The sequence below is a fragment of the Setaria italica genome, chromosome VII (genome assembly GCF_000263155.2).
Source record: "Setaria italica strain Yugu1 chromosome VII, Setaria_italica_v2.0, whole genome shotgun sequence".
Classification (NCBI taxonomy): domain Eukaryota; kingdom Viridiplantae; phylum Streptophyta; class Magnoliopsida; order Poales; family Poaceae; genus Setaria; species Setaria italica.
In genome coordinates, this window is record NC_028456.1 from 5,525,391 (window position 1) to 5,539,905 (window position 14,515).

Sequence of the window (14,515 nt, forward strand, 5' to 3'; positions counted from 1 at the left end):
GCACTGCAGGCGAGGGCGCTGTAGGCGAGGTGACAGGGCGAGCGATGCGTCACGAGCATGCGCGGACTAGCAGCTCTGCCGCAGCACATGACTGGCGAGGTGGGAGAAAAGGAGTTGTCACTGCCTGCGCGGTGGTTGGTGAAGGCGGTATTGTCACGGAGCGCGCGCATGGGCAGCACGACTGAGGTACGACAGAAAAGCCGGAAGGCGTTGGGGCGCGGCCGAGGGTCATGGTGAGGAGATGCGTGCAGGAGGCGAGGTGGACTGGCGCGACAGCGGCCAATCTTCAGTCACAGCGGCGGCAAGGCCCCTGCCACGGTTGGCAAGGTCTCGGGCGAGACGAGACGGGGTGGAAAAGTCTGCAGGGCACTTCGACGCGCGATTGGGAAGAAGGCGCGCTGATCCATCATGTCGCGGCCGACGACTGGGTGAGGCGGCGCTCGCCAGTGAGGTTATGCCATGCGGCGGAGGGGCTCTGAGACAAGGCGCACGTGCGCTCTGACGCGCTTGGTCCGATCGATCCGCGGGATCCTTTTCTGGGTCCATCTTCCAGCCTCTTGATCTCCCAATTTCTGAACTACACCACTTTGACTCCCTTAACAAAAGTTGTAGAACACCAGCCAAGGTCCAACTTTTGTAACTGGACCGAGCTCAAGGACGCAGTGGATTTGGGGATCTACAGCTCCAAAGTTATGAGGAACACTGGTTTCGGAACTTAGAGAAAAACGGCGGTTTGGCTGGTTTTCAAGGTCGGGGTTGATTTGAACTGCAGATTTGGGGATCTTCGAAGGTAAAATGGGATCAAGGTCCAATTAGCAAAGTTTAAGCATGGACTTCTTTCCCCAACTTCTATGAAAGGTTTTCTTGATGCTCAGCTCAACTTTCCAAAGACAAACTCTCCCTAAGGCGCTAGGTTGGGCTGAAAACCATACTTAACCGGTATAGCTCTAGAAAGGCTGAGTCAACCAGATTAGGAGACTTGTCTTAAGATTAAGCTCAGCAGATTTAAAACTAGGTCGTTACACCATCTTCTTCATAGATTAGTGACAAGGGTGTTCCTTCTTGGTATGGTAGGATCTCAAGGTTGGCGATCATCCATGACTCGTCATTCTTGTCAAGGAAGGACGGCTTCATGCCCGGCCAGTAGACGAATCTGCCTTGGGGTGTTGAAGTAATCACCAGACCCTGCTACAGACCTAATAAAGGAATTTCTTTGATGGAATCTGAGTAGAAGTCAAGGTTGTGGTCTTCAATTGTCTCTAATGCAGATTGTGGCTTGGATAAAGCTGCTTGATAAACCAAAATTGTGTTTTGTTGTCTAAACGGGAATTGACTCAGAGTTTGATTCGGTCCACACGATGGCTTGTTTGCCTGCTCGTGGGAGCCAGGCCGAGTTGTTGTAGAGCCTGAGTTGTACTCGAGCTTGCTGTTTGTCAGATTGAAAATTTTGCTGAATTTCTCGACGGAATCTTTCATGGCTTGTTGGCAAAAAGTGACGTCGAGTTGCTTCTTCTTCGACACCTCTACGATGTAGCGGTGGAAACCTCCAGTGCCATCAGCGATGCAAACCTAGGAGCCAAAGACGAACGTCACGCCCGCTTCGAACGTGATCGCAAGCTTGATGATGACTTGAGCCATCGAACTCGCCTGGAGAATTTTTGCAACTGCCCTACCTAGCGCACCTGCTATTGGTGTTTTATACCTAGGAACCTACCAAGGGAGTACTTGAGGTAGAGTTTTGGTTGGTGGGTGTCGCCGAAATCAGGAGCTCTATGGTGTACGTAGGCATGCAATTTAGATAGGTTCAGGCTGATAGATTGTGTGATACCCTACATCTTGTATGTTATTTGCTTGTACTGGATTGAACTTGTTTTGAGGGCATCCCTGCCCACCCTTATATACCGGGGGAGCAAGGTTACAGGGTAGTCTTACAATAGTACTAGTCAGATACGACTATTGAGTTCTACTCTAACTCGGAAGAGTAGTTTTCTTATCCATGACTAGTTTCTTGGTAGTCCATGTAGACTACGCCACCTTGTAACATAGTCTCCATGTCCTAGTATGTCTCGGTGTACTTCTCCTTGTATGGTTCCATACAAACCTTCTGGTAGGCCATGGATATATGCCTGACAACCCCCAGATTATATAAACAAGACATGGTTGCCCTGAGAATGACTTCCATTGTTAATAAAAAGAGCGTAGGGTGTAAGCACTACAATTCACCAGAACATATTACAATATAAAGCATTGTATTGTGATACCATCAAGCTCTAGGTCCAGTATATAGCCCCATAATGTCTCATAGCACAGCCCTAGGCACTGAATTGACATCGCACCAAGCCAAGCCCCAGAACGGGGACGTTAAGCATGGGATGTTGAGACAAGCAGATCGAAGGAGGCAGCTATGTTAACAACTAAAATCCAAGGCCAGCATGTAGCCATAGTGCACCACACAGCCAGATTGTGCCCCTAGCAGGGTTCGATCCGGCCTAGGCCCGCATCTCTAAGCAGCCACAAGGCCTTTGGAGCAGGAAAGGAATTGTAGGGTGGGTTAAAATGGAATTGTAGAGGCGGATTCAAGGCTCGCCCAGCTTTTCGTAGATAAAAATGGCAATTTTGCAGGGGCAGTTGCTCACCCACCTCTACAAATTGATTTTTTTTAAAAAAAAAGCAAAAAGGGTGTTGGCCCCCCAGAGGCACCTCTACTCGCCAGCCACACCTCATGCTAGGCTACCGATGGGAGGAGGCCTACTACTACTCGCTAGAGTGGGTCATGCCCCGCCGTTGCTCGTCTGCGTGGGCTCCTACCATCTTTCTCTACGTTGCTCGTAGGCTGGCCCGGGCGAAGAGGGCCCTCCCCGTGCTGCGCCACTCACCACTTAGCCATGGGAGAAGAGCCCGCCCTATGCTATGTCACTCCCATGTCAACCTAAAGGAGGGGGTTTCTCCGCGTGCCGCGCTGCTCATTCGCCGGCCGAGAGAGAAAAACCCACCCCTCGTGCTGTCCGTCGTGCCCTCCAGCTTACCGCCCGCCAAGGTTGGCCGCTAGTACTTACACTGAGCAAAGAGAGAGGGAGAAGGAAGGATAAGGGAGAGAGGGAGATGGGAGGATAAGATAGAAGGAGATGAAAGGACTGGAGGGCCATGGAAGAGATAAGGAGAGAGATTGGTGTAGGTGGGCCCATGTGAAAAAAATATTTTTTTAGCGCTGCGATCTGTAGGTCTAGACAATCCTATTGATGCGGTCCTATATCACAGGTACCTAAAAGGACTCACCAAAATATATGACTAGAAGCCCAATAAACGGCTTGAGCTGGAAGCAGCCAGACCATCCCAAGAGGAAAGGCCCCAACTGCCTTACAGTAAGGCTAGAGCTGGAAGCCGTCTTCGACTTCTGGAGGAAGGTCCAACAATGAAGGGGTTAGGCCCTTGACCTGGGCTGAGGTCAGATGATCCACTCAGCCACTAACCCGACCTATCGGCAAGGTGGAGTCGGATGATCTTGTCTCCCCTCCATAGGCCCCGAGGACGTACTCACAAATGGATAGGCATGCGTAGGCCATCGTGGGGAAGGGCGAGGAAGTCAAAAGTATGATGTTAGGCCTTACCTCCCACTTTCCACCACGTGATCACCCCGAGGGCGCTGTACTAGTGTGTGCTATTCTCCAAACCCACGATGTGGGTCTGAATAGCGTGGCCATGTCATCCATGATCTAGAGTCCAGCCTTGACATGATAGGATGCATTGGATACAAGAGACAAGGCGGACCCATCCGTAGGCGCTAACTTGAGTTCCCCTTCTCTTGATGTAACCCTACCTACCTTGCCATATAAAAACAAGGTAGGAACACTCTCTCGCACATTCGCATACACTTCACACGTGCACCCGTTTGTAACCACCTACTACTAACATTGAGCTCGGGAATACGAAACCGCCCTCCGACTTGACCTTATGCATGTTTCCTGAACCGGTATAACTCCTTAGTCCTTAAGCGCTAGGCCATCCAAATTACACATGTGACGTACATTTACAAGTCGGTGGTACGAAATGTTGACACCTATGGTCCGTGCCTGAAAATTATTTTGTAGGGCCGCGTCATGGGGCAACCGGTAGCTTGCCCCATGACCCACCGCTATAAATTGATTTCTAAGCACAGTGAATTGCTACTGTAGTCATGAACTTTTGTAGAGGTGGGGGAACTAGTGGTCCGAGCCTAAAAAAATTGGAAGCCACCTGCAAATCTTGGTGGCACCAAAATGTGTTGAAAAAGCTAGGAGGAGAGGCAAGGGTGCAAGAGAGCTACTGTGGCTCAAAGCCCACCACCACCGGTGGAACCATAGGCGACTCTGACAGTGACAAGGAGGAGCTTGCCGGTAGGGGCACGACTTCCATCACCTCATTAGTTGTCCCTTGGACCGGCTCAGGAGGCGGGGGCATACACAGGGGGCATAGGGCCCTATGCACCCCAAGCAAAGTAATTTTTCAATAAAAAACTAGATTTTAAAAATTTTATGTTCCTTCAAAGAAGATAAAATTTGAATTTCTGACTCTGCTGCTCTTAGGAGGTCGAGGCATTTTTTTTCACCTAGCACCCGTCATCAATGTGATACTATGATCGAGATCACTGTTTTAGTGCTTTTAAATGCGGTGACTGCAGCATCGCTCCTCTACATAGGTGTTTTTTTTCTAGCATCTGAGATCAATGTAATTAGCCCTGTTAATTAGGTTGGAACCCAAATTGTAACCCCACCAACCCATTCTCACAAGAAAATAAATTTAACCCACTCCAAATCGAACTACCACCGTCACACACCATACCACCCCGAACTTTTCAGTGCATAAGTTATACAAACTGCTTGCCAAATATGGTTACAACCCAATAAGAACCCATTAGATAGCTACTAGTAGTCCAACAAGTTGCAATATACTGTCAGCTAGCGGGTGGGTACAGGTTCATTGAGATATGACTATATGAAACAAGTTGCAACATGCGGCAGGTGCTGCTAAGAAGATCAACTACACTACATGAGAACTTCTTCTACTCAATTACCCAACATTCTTGGCTACTTCTAAAGCTCAATTACCTAGCATCCTTGGCTTAAACTCCTCAAAGCTCAAACGTCTATCACCATCCATGTTCGCCTCCCACATCATCTCCAACTGTACTGCAGACATATTGAGAAAGCTAGCTACTCAATTATCACAAGGGATATGCAAATCTAAATGAAGAAATATGCGGTGCATGAGCAACCTGAGCACAGGATACAGTACCAACAATTTTTGTTTATACCACCAGAGCAGATGAAAATGACAGGGAGGTCAATTGGTCAATTACATAAAGAATCTACCACCAAGCACGGTTACAGTTATATGCAGATTAGAGGCTATGGTGTCACAACCAAGCTAATATGCATCCATGAAAAGTAGTAGGCATGTACAAGGACTACTATCACCAAAAGAGCAAGATTGCGTGGAGGCAAAATAACCTTTGTGCTATTGTCACAAAGACTATTTCCATAAGTTAATATTTTTCAGAGAAAACTACTATGTAGACAAAGGAAGTTCAGTTACTTTTTTCAGAGAGAACATGTCAATATGACAAATCTACAATTGTATGCAAATGTGACAGACTTGTCTTGGAACTTATCATAGCAATAGGAAATAGCCGAACTACCGATAGATGAAGTAAATCAGATCATGCAGCAGAAGTAAATAGTAATAGATACAGAAAAAATGTCGATCAGTTGTATGGAAACAAAGAAGTCCATTCAATCAGATAGTTACTAGCAATCATTCAGGTTAACATAGTTAGCTAGTTGCAAAAACATACCTTTATAGGAATGCAGCAGCACCTTGACTGAGATCCTAACGTGGAATTGAGAGAGTTGTTGCGTGGAAGCAAAGAAGTCCATTCAATCAGATAGTTAGTAGCAATCATTAAGGTTAACATAGCTAGCTAGTTGCAAAAACATACCTTTATACGAATGCAGCAGCACATTGACTGAGATCCTGACGTGGAATTGAGAGAGTTGTACCTGATGAAAAAATGTTCATGTTCAATGGTGTTTAAATAGAAATAAAGCATTTTTAAATAGAAATAAAGCATGTTTAAAATAGGATGTATGTGTTGTGTAAAACCTGATGGAGTGACAAAGGTGACCATTTCACTAGTCTGGTCTTCACTAATTTCTTGACCTGCAACATGATGAGCATATAGTAAGGAAATGAACATGGAAATGTGCACACATGCCAAACTAGAATGAGGGTATACCTTCATTGTTTGCATCTTTTTCCTTGAATAACCAGTCTTTCCCACACACAAGGGCCTCTAACATCTCTGAAGTTAGTGAGCTTCTTGACTCCCCAAGAATCCTACCCTCCCACATCATCTCCAACTATACTGCAGACATATTGAGAAACCTAGCTATTCAATTATCACAAGGGATATGCAAAGCTAAATGAAGAAATATGCGGTACATGAGCCGACTGACCACAATATATAGTACCAACAATTTTTGTTTATACCACCAGAGCAAATGAAAACGATAGGGAGGTTAATTGGTCAATTACATACATAATCTACCTCCAAGCACGGTTATAGTTATATGCAGATTAGAGGCTATGGTGTCACAACCAAGCTAATATGCATCCATGAAAAGTACTAGCCATGTACAAGGACCATTATCACCAAAAGAGCAAGATTGTGTGGAGGCAAATTCTACTTTGCGCTATTGTCACAGGGACTGTTTCCATAAGCTAATATTTTTCAGAGAAAACTACTATGTAGACAAAGGAATTTCAGTTACTTTTTTCAGAGAGAACATGTGAATATGACCAATCTACAAATGTATGCAAATGTGACAGACTTGTCTTCGAACTTATCATAGCAATAGGAAATAGCCGAACTACCAATAGATGAAGTAAATCAGATCATGCAGCGGAAGTAAATAGTAATAGATAGAGAAAAAATATCGATCAGCTGTATGGAAACAAAGAAGTCCATTCAATCAGTTAGTTAGTAGCAATCATTCATGTTAACATAGTTAGCTAGGTGCAAAAACATACCTTTATAGGAATGCAGCAGCACCTTGACTGAGATCCTGACGTGGAATTGAGAGAGTTGTACCTGATGAAAATAAGTTCATGTTCAGTGGTGTTTAAACAGAAATGAACAATGCTTAAATAGAAATAAAGCATGTTTAAAATAGGATGTATGTGTTGTGTAAAACCTGATGGAGTGAGAAAGGTGACCATTTCACTAGTCTGGTCTTCACTAATTTCTTGACCTGCAACATAATGAGCATATAGTAAGTAAATGAACATGGAAATGTGCACACATGCCAAAACAGAATGAGGGTATACCTTCATTGTTTGCATCTTTTTTCTTGAATAACCAATCTTTCCCACACACAAGGGCTTCTACATCTCTGGAGTTAGTGAGCTTCTTGACTCCCCAAGAATCCTACCTCAAAGACTAAAGGCTGAGACGGAAGAAACGGTGCTATGAGGAATGGTGAGGAAATCGCATGCCATAACTGATAAGACCGGGGACTTCTCAGCATGTGGCTTCCATCAAGCCAAAATGTCAAAGTTTTCAATGTCTTCCACACAATCTTCTTGAAAGTAGATGTCAAATTCAGACTTTAGTGCACGAGTCTTTCTTCGACTTGACTTGAAGTTTGCAAATTCTGATCCTAGCTGCCTTTTCGCAAGCACCGGTGAGCCCACAGAAATGCTGCCCTCACTTGAATATGTAACAGAGTATGCACTAGCTCTCCTCAACCGTTGCTCATACTCCAGAAAGTATTTTTTCATCCAGACTAGACCAGCATTAACACTTGAATCAATCTGATCTATATTGCTACAAATCTTCTAGTAGAAGAACTATGCATATTCTGCTTTCCCCCTCAGATCTAACATTGTCGCAATAACAATTCCAAGGTTGACATCATAATCCTTTTTGTTTCTGCGAGCAATAGGCTGGTTTGACTCATCAAAATCTCTACCCTAGTACTTTTGAAACTTGATCCTCATGGTTGTAGCTAGATCTTTTAGTGCCACACTTGTCTGCCAAGCTGGGTTATCCAAGGCATCCCGAATTGAAACAATCAAAGGCAAGAACATGTATGAAGTTGGTTTCCTATCAGCTGATACCGCTTTTGTAGCCTCTTCAAAAGTTTTAAGAAACTTACAGATTGAATCAGCTATGCTCCATTCTTGTTCATTTGGAGAAATTTCTGCATGTTGATTTATATAGCTATTCAGACGGTCTTGTACTTGATTGCTTCTCCAATCATCTTGAAGGTGGAATTCAAACGGTTTGGTATGTCAAGAGCAATACCACATTTTGTTGGAAGACTACTCACCACTACAATTTCATTAAAAACTTGAATTCTTGAGGGCGAAGAGACAATGTGCTTTAAGAGCTCCCAAATCTTCTTTATCCCCTCATGAATAATTTTCATCCTATCTTGAACCAAAATATTCAGGATATGCGCACAACATCTCGCATGCAAATGTGCACCCTCAACGTTCAACTCATACTTGTGAGCATCTACCAACAGGTCACATGCAGTATTGTTGTTACTAGCATTGTCCACTGTGAGAGTAAACAACTTGTTTCATATGCCCCACTTAGTCAAGCAGCTCACAAGTGCTTCTTCGATAGCAAAACCTGAGTGTGGATACTTGACCTCTTTAAAACTTATTATCTTCCTTTTGATCTTGAAGTCATGAGTGATATAATGAGTTGTTATAACCATGTAGCCTAAGTTTTGAATCGATGTCCACAAATCCGACGTCAAGCACACATGGGAGTCTAGGCTTTCAAGTTCATTCTCAAGATCTTGCTTCATTCTCTAGTACTTCTTTAGACAATCATTGCGAATAGTTAGTTGTATCAGACCACTTAGAGTCGGCTACATGGACTGAACCCATGGTTTGAAGTATGGATCCTCAAACTTGTTGAATGGGATTTGAGCATGTATGACAAATTCTATCATATGCTTACGACTAAGTTGAGGGTCAAACACAAAGTTCTCTAGGGGCTTCTTTAAGGTTTCTATGAATCTATTCCTCTCGACTTCCCCAATTGCATGGCAATATCGAGAAATATGGGTTCTAAGGCTACTAGTTCTGGATTTGGTGCTTAACTGCATTCGACAATACTTGCAAACAGCTCTAAAACTATTATCCACTTCCACAAGATTATGCTCAAAAGATTCCCAAACTTTGGACCTTTTTGCACGCGTTTTAGTTGAATTAGAGTCATCAGAGCTTTTCGATGTGTTACTAGACATGTTGAAGAATCTCTCGGTAATAACAACAAACTGCAAAGAACAGGAAGATTATTACTAGTTCACGCAAGCATAGAGGAAGAATAGTAGTTCACAGAAATATTAGGTAATAGAACTTACAAAAGAAATCCAACTAGCCAATGCAAGTGAATCAGAAGTACCTACATTTTTCTATGATGGTATTGATGACTGCAGCAAGTATTAATTCAACATTATTTATTTATAATTAACAATGACAAAAACAACATTCATTCAGATCCAAGGTTGATAGATTTTTCAATGATACAGTTAGTAACGAACAGCACAAAATGAAAAACAATCTCCCTAACAGGCCTAAAGCCTCACAGGTAGCCCAGGAGCTCACTCATAGAACACACACAGTGGTTTAGGCTACTACTAAGGACCAGATATTCTCCCAATTACTACAGGTATTAACCTCCTAATTACCTATTATTCTCCTTAACTCTTAGCTGAAAATCTGCTAACTAAAGACTCTGCATCTAGACTTAGCACGTATAGGATTCCTTCAACACTCATATCAGTGCTGCTCCAGGTATCTAAAACTGCTTGACATCAACCAGATAATGCTTGGGTATCAATGATACCATGACCGGGATTACTGTACTAAATGCGGTGACAACTCTGCAGCCATGTGCACAGCTGTTGGATGCTCGCGTCGCGTGCGTCCTACGCTAAAGCTGAGCTAGACCACGAGGACCATACAGCATCGCCGCATCGGTTGCCTGAGCTCGGCGACCGCCCCGCCTACCGCAACCATGGAGCTGCTGCGGGACAGCATCGCCATGGTGTCCCTGGCCGTCTTAGTGGCCGCGGTGTGCGCGCGCGCCGCGTCCTCGTGGCTCCGCCCCGGCTTCCCCCGCCTCGCCGCGTTGCTCCCGGTCGTCGCGTTCCTGGCCGCGACTCCCCTGGCCTTCACGTCTGCAATTGTAAGGGGACTCGCAGCCTTCTTCCTCACGTGGCTCGGCGTGTTCAAGGTCATTCTCCTCGCCGCTGGCAGCGGCCCGCTCGATCCCACTCTCCCGGTTCTCGTGTTCGTCTTCACCGCAGCGCTCCCTGTCAAGCTCAGATGCGGCGGCCCCGGCGCCGCCGGAGTAGCAGCATCCAAGGTCAAACCGGTCTCGCCCGTTTCTTGCGCGGTCAAGGTCGCCGTCATAGCCGCCATCCTCCATGTCTACCAGTACACGGACCAGCTGCATCTCTACATGCGCCTTGCTCTGTACGGCGTGCACATGTACTGCTTTTTGGACCTTCTGCTCCCCTGCATCGCGGCCGCCGGCGGCGCGCTCGGCATGGAGTTGGAGCCGCAGTTTGACAGGCCCTACCTGGCGTCGTCGCTGCGCGACTTCTGGGGCCGGCGGTGGAACCTCATGGTGTCGGCCATCCTCCGGCCATCGGTATACGACCCCGTGCGCGCGCGTGCCGGGAAGGCGGCGGCCACCATGGCCACGTTCCTCGTGTCCGGGCTGATGCACGAGGCACTGATATACTACCTCACCCTGCGGCCGCCCACCGGTGAGATGACGGCGTTCTTCCTGCTCCACGGCGCGTGCTGTGTGGCCGAGGAGTTGTGCGCACGGAGGTGGGCGGTGAAGGGGTGGCGGCCGCCGCCGCGGCCCGTGTCCACGCTGCTCGTGGTTGTGTTTGTGACGGGAACGGCGTTCTGGCTGTTCTTCCCGCCGATCTGCAGAGATGGAGGGGAGGAGGCGTTGCTGGAGGAGTGGGCAGCGGTGGCGTCGTTCTTCGAGGACGCCGGCAGAGAGCTGATCCGGTATGTTTAGCGCCTTAATTCAATCTTAGCAGTCGAGAATCCTGCCATGCTAGCTGACATGTATTGAAGTTGTCCAACATGTACCATTATTGTACTTCCTCTGTCTCCAAGGTGACAGATAAGGTCTCAAAGTCTATCTGATGAAACGTCACTGACTCATGCTGGTCCCTTGGCATGCAAATTTCAGGCACGCAAGCGATGTCGTCATGAACTCGAAAGTCGAAACATGTACGTTGTACTCGCTGACGTATCGGAAATTAACCATATATGACTGCCAACATGGTCATAACAATCCGGTTAACTATGTCACGATCGTTGTGTCGTATTACATTACTCCCTGCCTCAGTCCATAACGTTTTTTTTGTAAAGTGTTAACCGATACTTACTCTATTAATTTGTTACTAGCAAAATTGCCCGTACATTGCTAGTGGTGAATATGATATGTTCTCAATCTCGACGTCAGATGTGAATTTAGGAAGGAAACATCTTCTTTAAGCAAACTAATCTGATGGTTTATACATTGGGTTCGGCATTGCAATGGGAATAATACTCAGAGTGTTGTGTCGCAGTGCACGACGCTCTTCTTCTCGGTATCTCTTTGCCTGTTTTTCTCAGATGTCATGTTTGTGTAAAGCAACCTCTAGCTATCACATATTGTCTGCCTTTGCTCGGGTGTTAAATTTGCAACAGGTGTCCTAGCATTTGCACGTATCGCTTCAATTTGCTCCATTCTTAATTCTTTTTTGTGAACACACTTCATATAGTAATTCAAGGTTTGAGTAGAGTCCATGATGCTTTTGTGGTCATGAATCTCTGCCGAGGTAGTTGCCGTGTGTTGTAGTTCTTCTTCCAAAAATCGCTTTGATTCTATTTGACCATGTTGTTGTACATTAACAAAGGTAGCTACCACTAGTAGAGAATTGGCCTTTAGTCCCGGTTGGTAGGGTGCAAATCTCCCGAAAATTCATCCAGGATAAACCAACCGGGATAAAAGGGGGGTCTTGGACAAAGAGGGGGTCTTTTGTCCCGGGTCAGTCAACCGGGACTAAAGGCCCCCTTTTATCCCGGTTGTTAATACCAACCCGGATAAAATAGGTCACCATGCCATAAAATAGGTCACCATGCCGAGCGCTGCAAAAAAAAAAGAAGAAATCCCGGAATATGCACGAAATATGCGCGTGCGCGCTGCGTGGGATTCGAACCACAACCTCCAGCCTCGCGCGTAGCTTCCTTGTCATCCTACCTACACACCATATCTGACTATATAGGGGATACTATCCTTTTGTATTAACTCGTGGGGACCCTTTTATCCCGGTTGGAAACACCAACCGGGATAAAAGACCCCCTTTTATCCCGGTTGCTCTTACAAACCGGGATAAAAGGGTTCGAGGGATATAGTCCTCTTTCAGTCACCTCGTTGGGGACCCTTTTATCCCGGTTTGAAACACCAACCGGGATAAATGACCCCCTTTTATCCAGGTTGGTATTACAAACCGGGATAAAAGGCTCTCGACCCTTTTATCCCGGTTGGTGTTTCAAACTAGGATAAAAGGCCTCTCAGGGTCTTTTTTTCCCACTAGCCTTTGCAACCGGGATAAAAGGTCCCGGTTGGTGAGCCCCCCACTAGTGACCGAGCTTTAGTCCCGGTTGGTGAACCTTTTATCCCGGGCTAACTTTAAACCGGGACAAAAGGGGGTGCATCGAAAGCCAATTCTCTACTTGGTGTACAATTTTCTTTTCCTGATGAGCTTCACAATGTTTTTTTAGTAATTCATCTTTTTGCAGGCAAGAAATATAGTTGCGTATGCCGATCCCTTTCTCGTTGCCTCTTGCAATCCTTGGGATCCACTGGTGAGATGGACTTTGCAATGGGAGTTGCGGACCCACTGACATTGCAAATGTTGTCTCCATGTGTGTTCAGAGTGTTGCTTAGGGCATTAATTGAATGGAGTGTGAACCTCGGATTGTTTCGGAGAGGCAATATATCAAGGTAATTAGGGGAGGACCAAGTGCTCGGGCGGGGAGGAGGTCCGCAAGCATCAACATATCAACACGCGATCTATGTATACTGGGATATTGTATGGAACTAAGATTAACGTATATAGGAACTTTGCATACTTTTATATAAGGATTAATAGCGAACCTGTTTGGTTTACAGTAACAACACTTCCTATTATGATTTTATTGTTATCCGGTGTCCCAGTCAGGTACAGCTAGTTTGTTTTGACCGTATGTAGGCCGGCCTTGATTTCCTATCTTGGAATCTGTTCATACGAGTTAATTAGCAATTGTGCTATTGTTGACGTAAAAACTGGACTTCAGGCTTCTGCGTTGAACAACACGGAGAACCTGAGAGATCTGCTTAACTCATGTAGGCTTCAAATTGGCTCGAGAAGGTGTAAGGCGTGTTAGTCAATTTGTCCTAAAAATTGATAAGGTAAACATTAAATTCCTAAGCTGATCGGTGGCGGAGCCTTTCGAACTCATAGCTAGGCGTTCTTAGAATAAAAACTACAATAGACAAGTATTGAATGTAATGTTACGGTGTAAATAAATAAAACATTAATGGCATGTGCCATCGGCTCTATGAGCTGATGGGCTAAGATAAGGCATTGTGAACAACAACCATAAAAGGAGCCCCTGCTAACCATGCACACATCAAATAAACTAACAGATCTAGTCAATGTCTTGATAAGTGTAACTGAACTTAGACAAGGTAACACGAATGACTTCATCATGTTTTTGTGAGATATGGATGATACCCAGCTGATGCATCGGCTCTCAACAAGTGCGTTCTGATATTAAAGATCCGACGGCTAGCAATACGAGGGGCAGGAGTAGAGCTCTATCGGACCTAACGTTCTGATGTTAAAGATCCGACGGCTAGCAATACGAGGGGCAGCGGTAAAGATCTATAGGACCTAGCATATGTAAAGCAATAAAAATATGCGAAATCGAGCCAGCCGATACGATCTGATAACTGGTGAACGCTTAAAAAAGGTTAAGGAGCCGATGAACACAACCTAACCAGATCTAATGCATTCGATAATTGTGAGCACTTGATAAAACTAAGAGATCGATACGGTGCAACTTAATAAAGTCAAACAACTCAATAACTGTGAGCAACGTCGAAGAGAAGCAGAATATCGGATAAAGCCTAGAAAGTTCTACTTGCAACCTAAGATAACTCGATAACTAGCCACACAACCGAATATTAGAATATAAGACTTAACTTAGAAAGTTCTGATAGGGGTCGTAATGACCGGGTGACGATACTTACAAGCTCGCCTGAGGTCGAAGCCGATGCAGCCGTGCGCGCAGGAAGGAACTCATTGAAACTACTCCACTTCTACTCCACCGAAAGGTTGTATTGATTGATTGATGATTATTCATTAAAAGGCACATGGGTTTATATTTATACCCTGGCGCA

General features: G+C 45.5%; 1 protein-coding gene across 1 annotated transcript; it reads left to right on the top strand.

Annotated features, from left to right (window-relative positions):
- Positions 1–9,691: 9,691 nt before the first annotated feature.
- Positions 9,692–11,632, top strand: LOC101756011 (probable long-chain-alcohol O-fatty-acyltransferase 1). The gene is made up of 2 exons (XM_014805528.2): positions 9,692–11,085; positions 11,273–11,632. Exons 1-2 carry the CDS (start codon positions 10,073–10,075, stop codon positions 11,436–11,438), a joined length of 1,179 nt encoding a protein of 392 aa, XP_014661014.1. The 5' UTR covers positions 9,692–10,072; the 3' UTR covers positions 11,439–11,632.
- Positions 11,633–14,515: the final 2,883 nt, after the last annotated feature.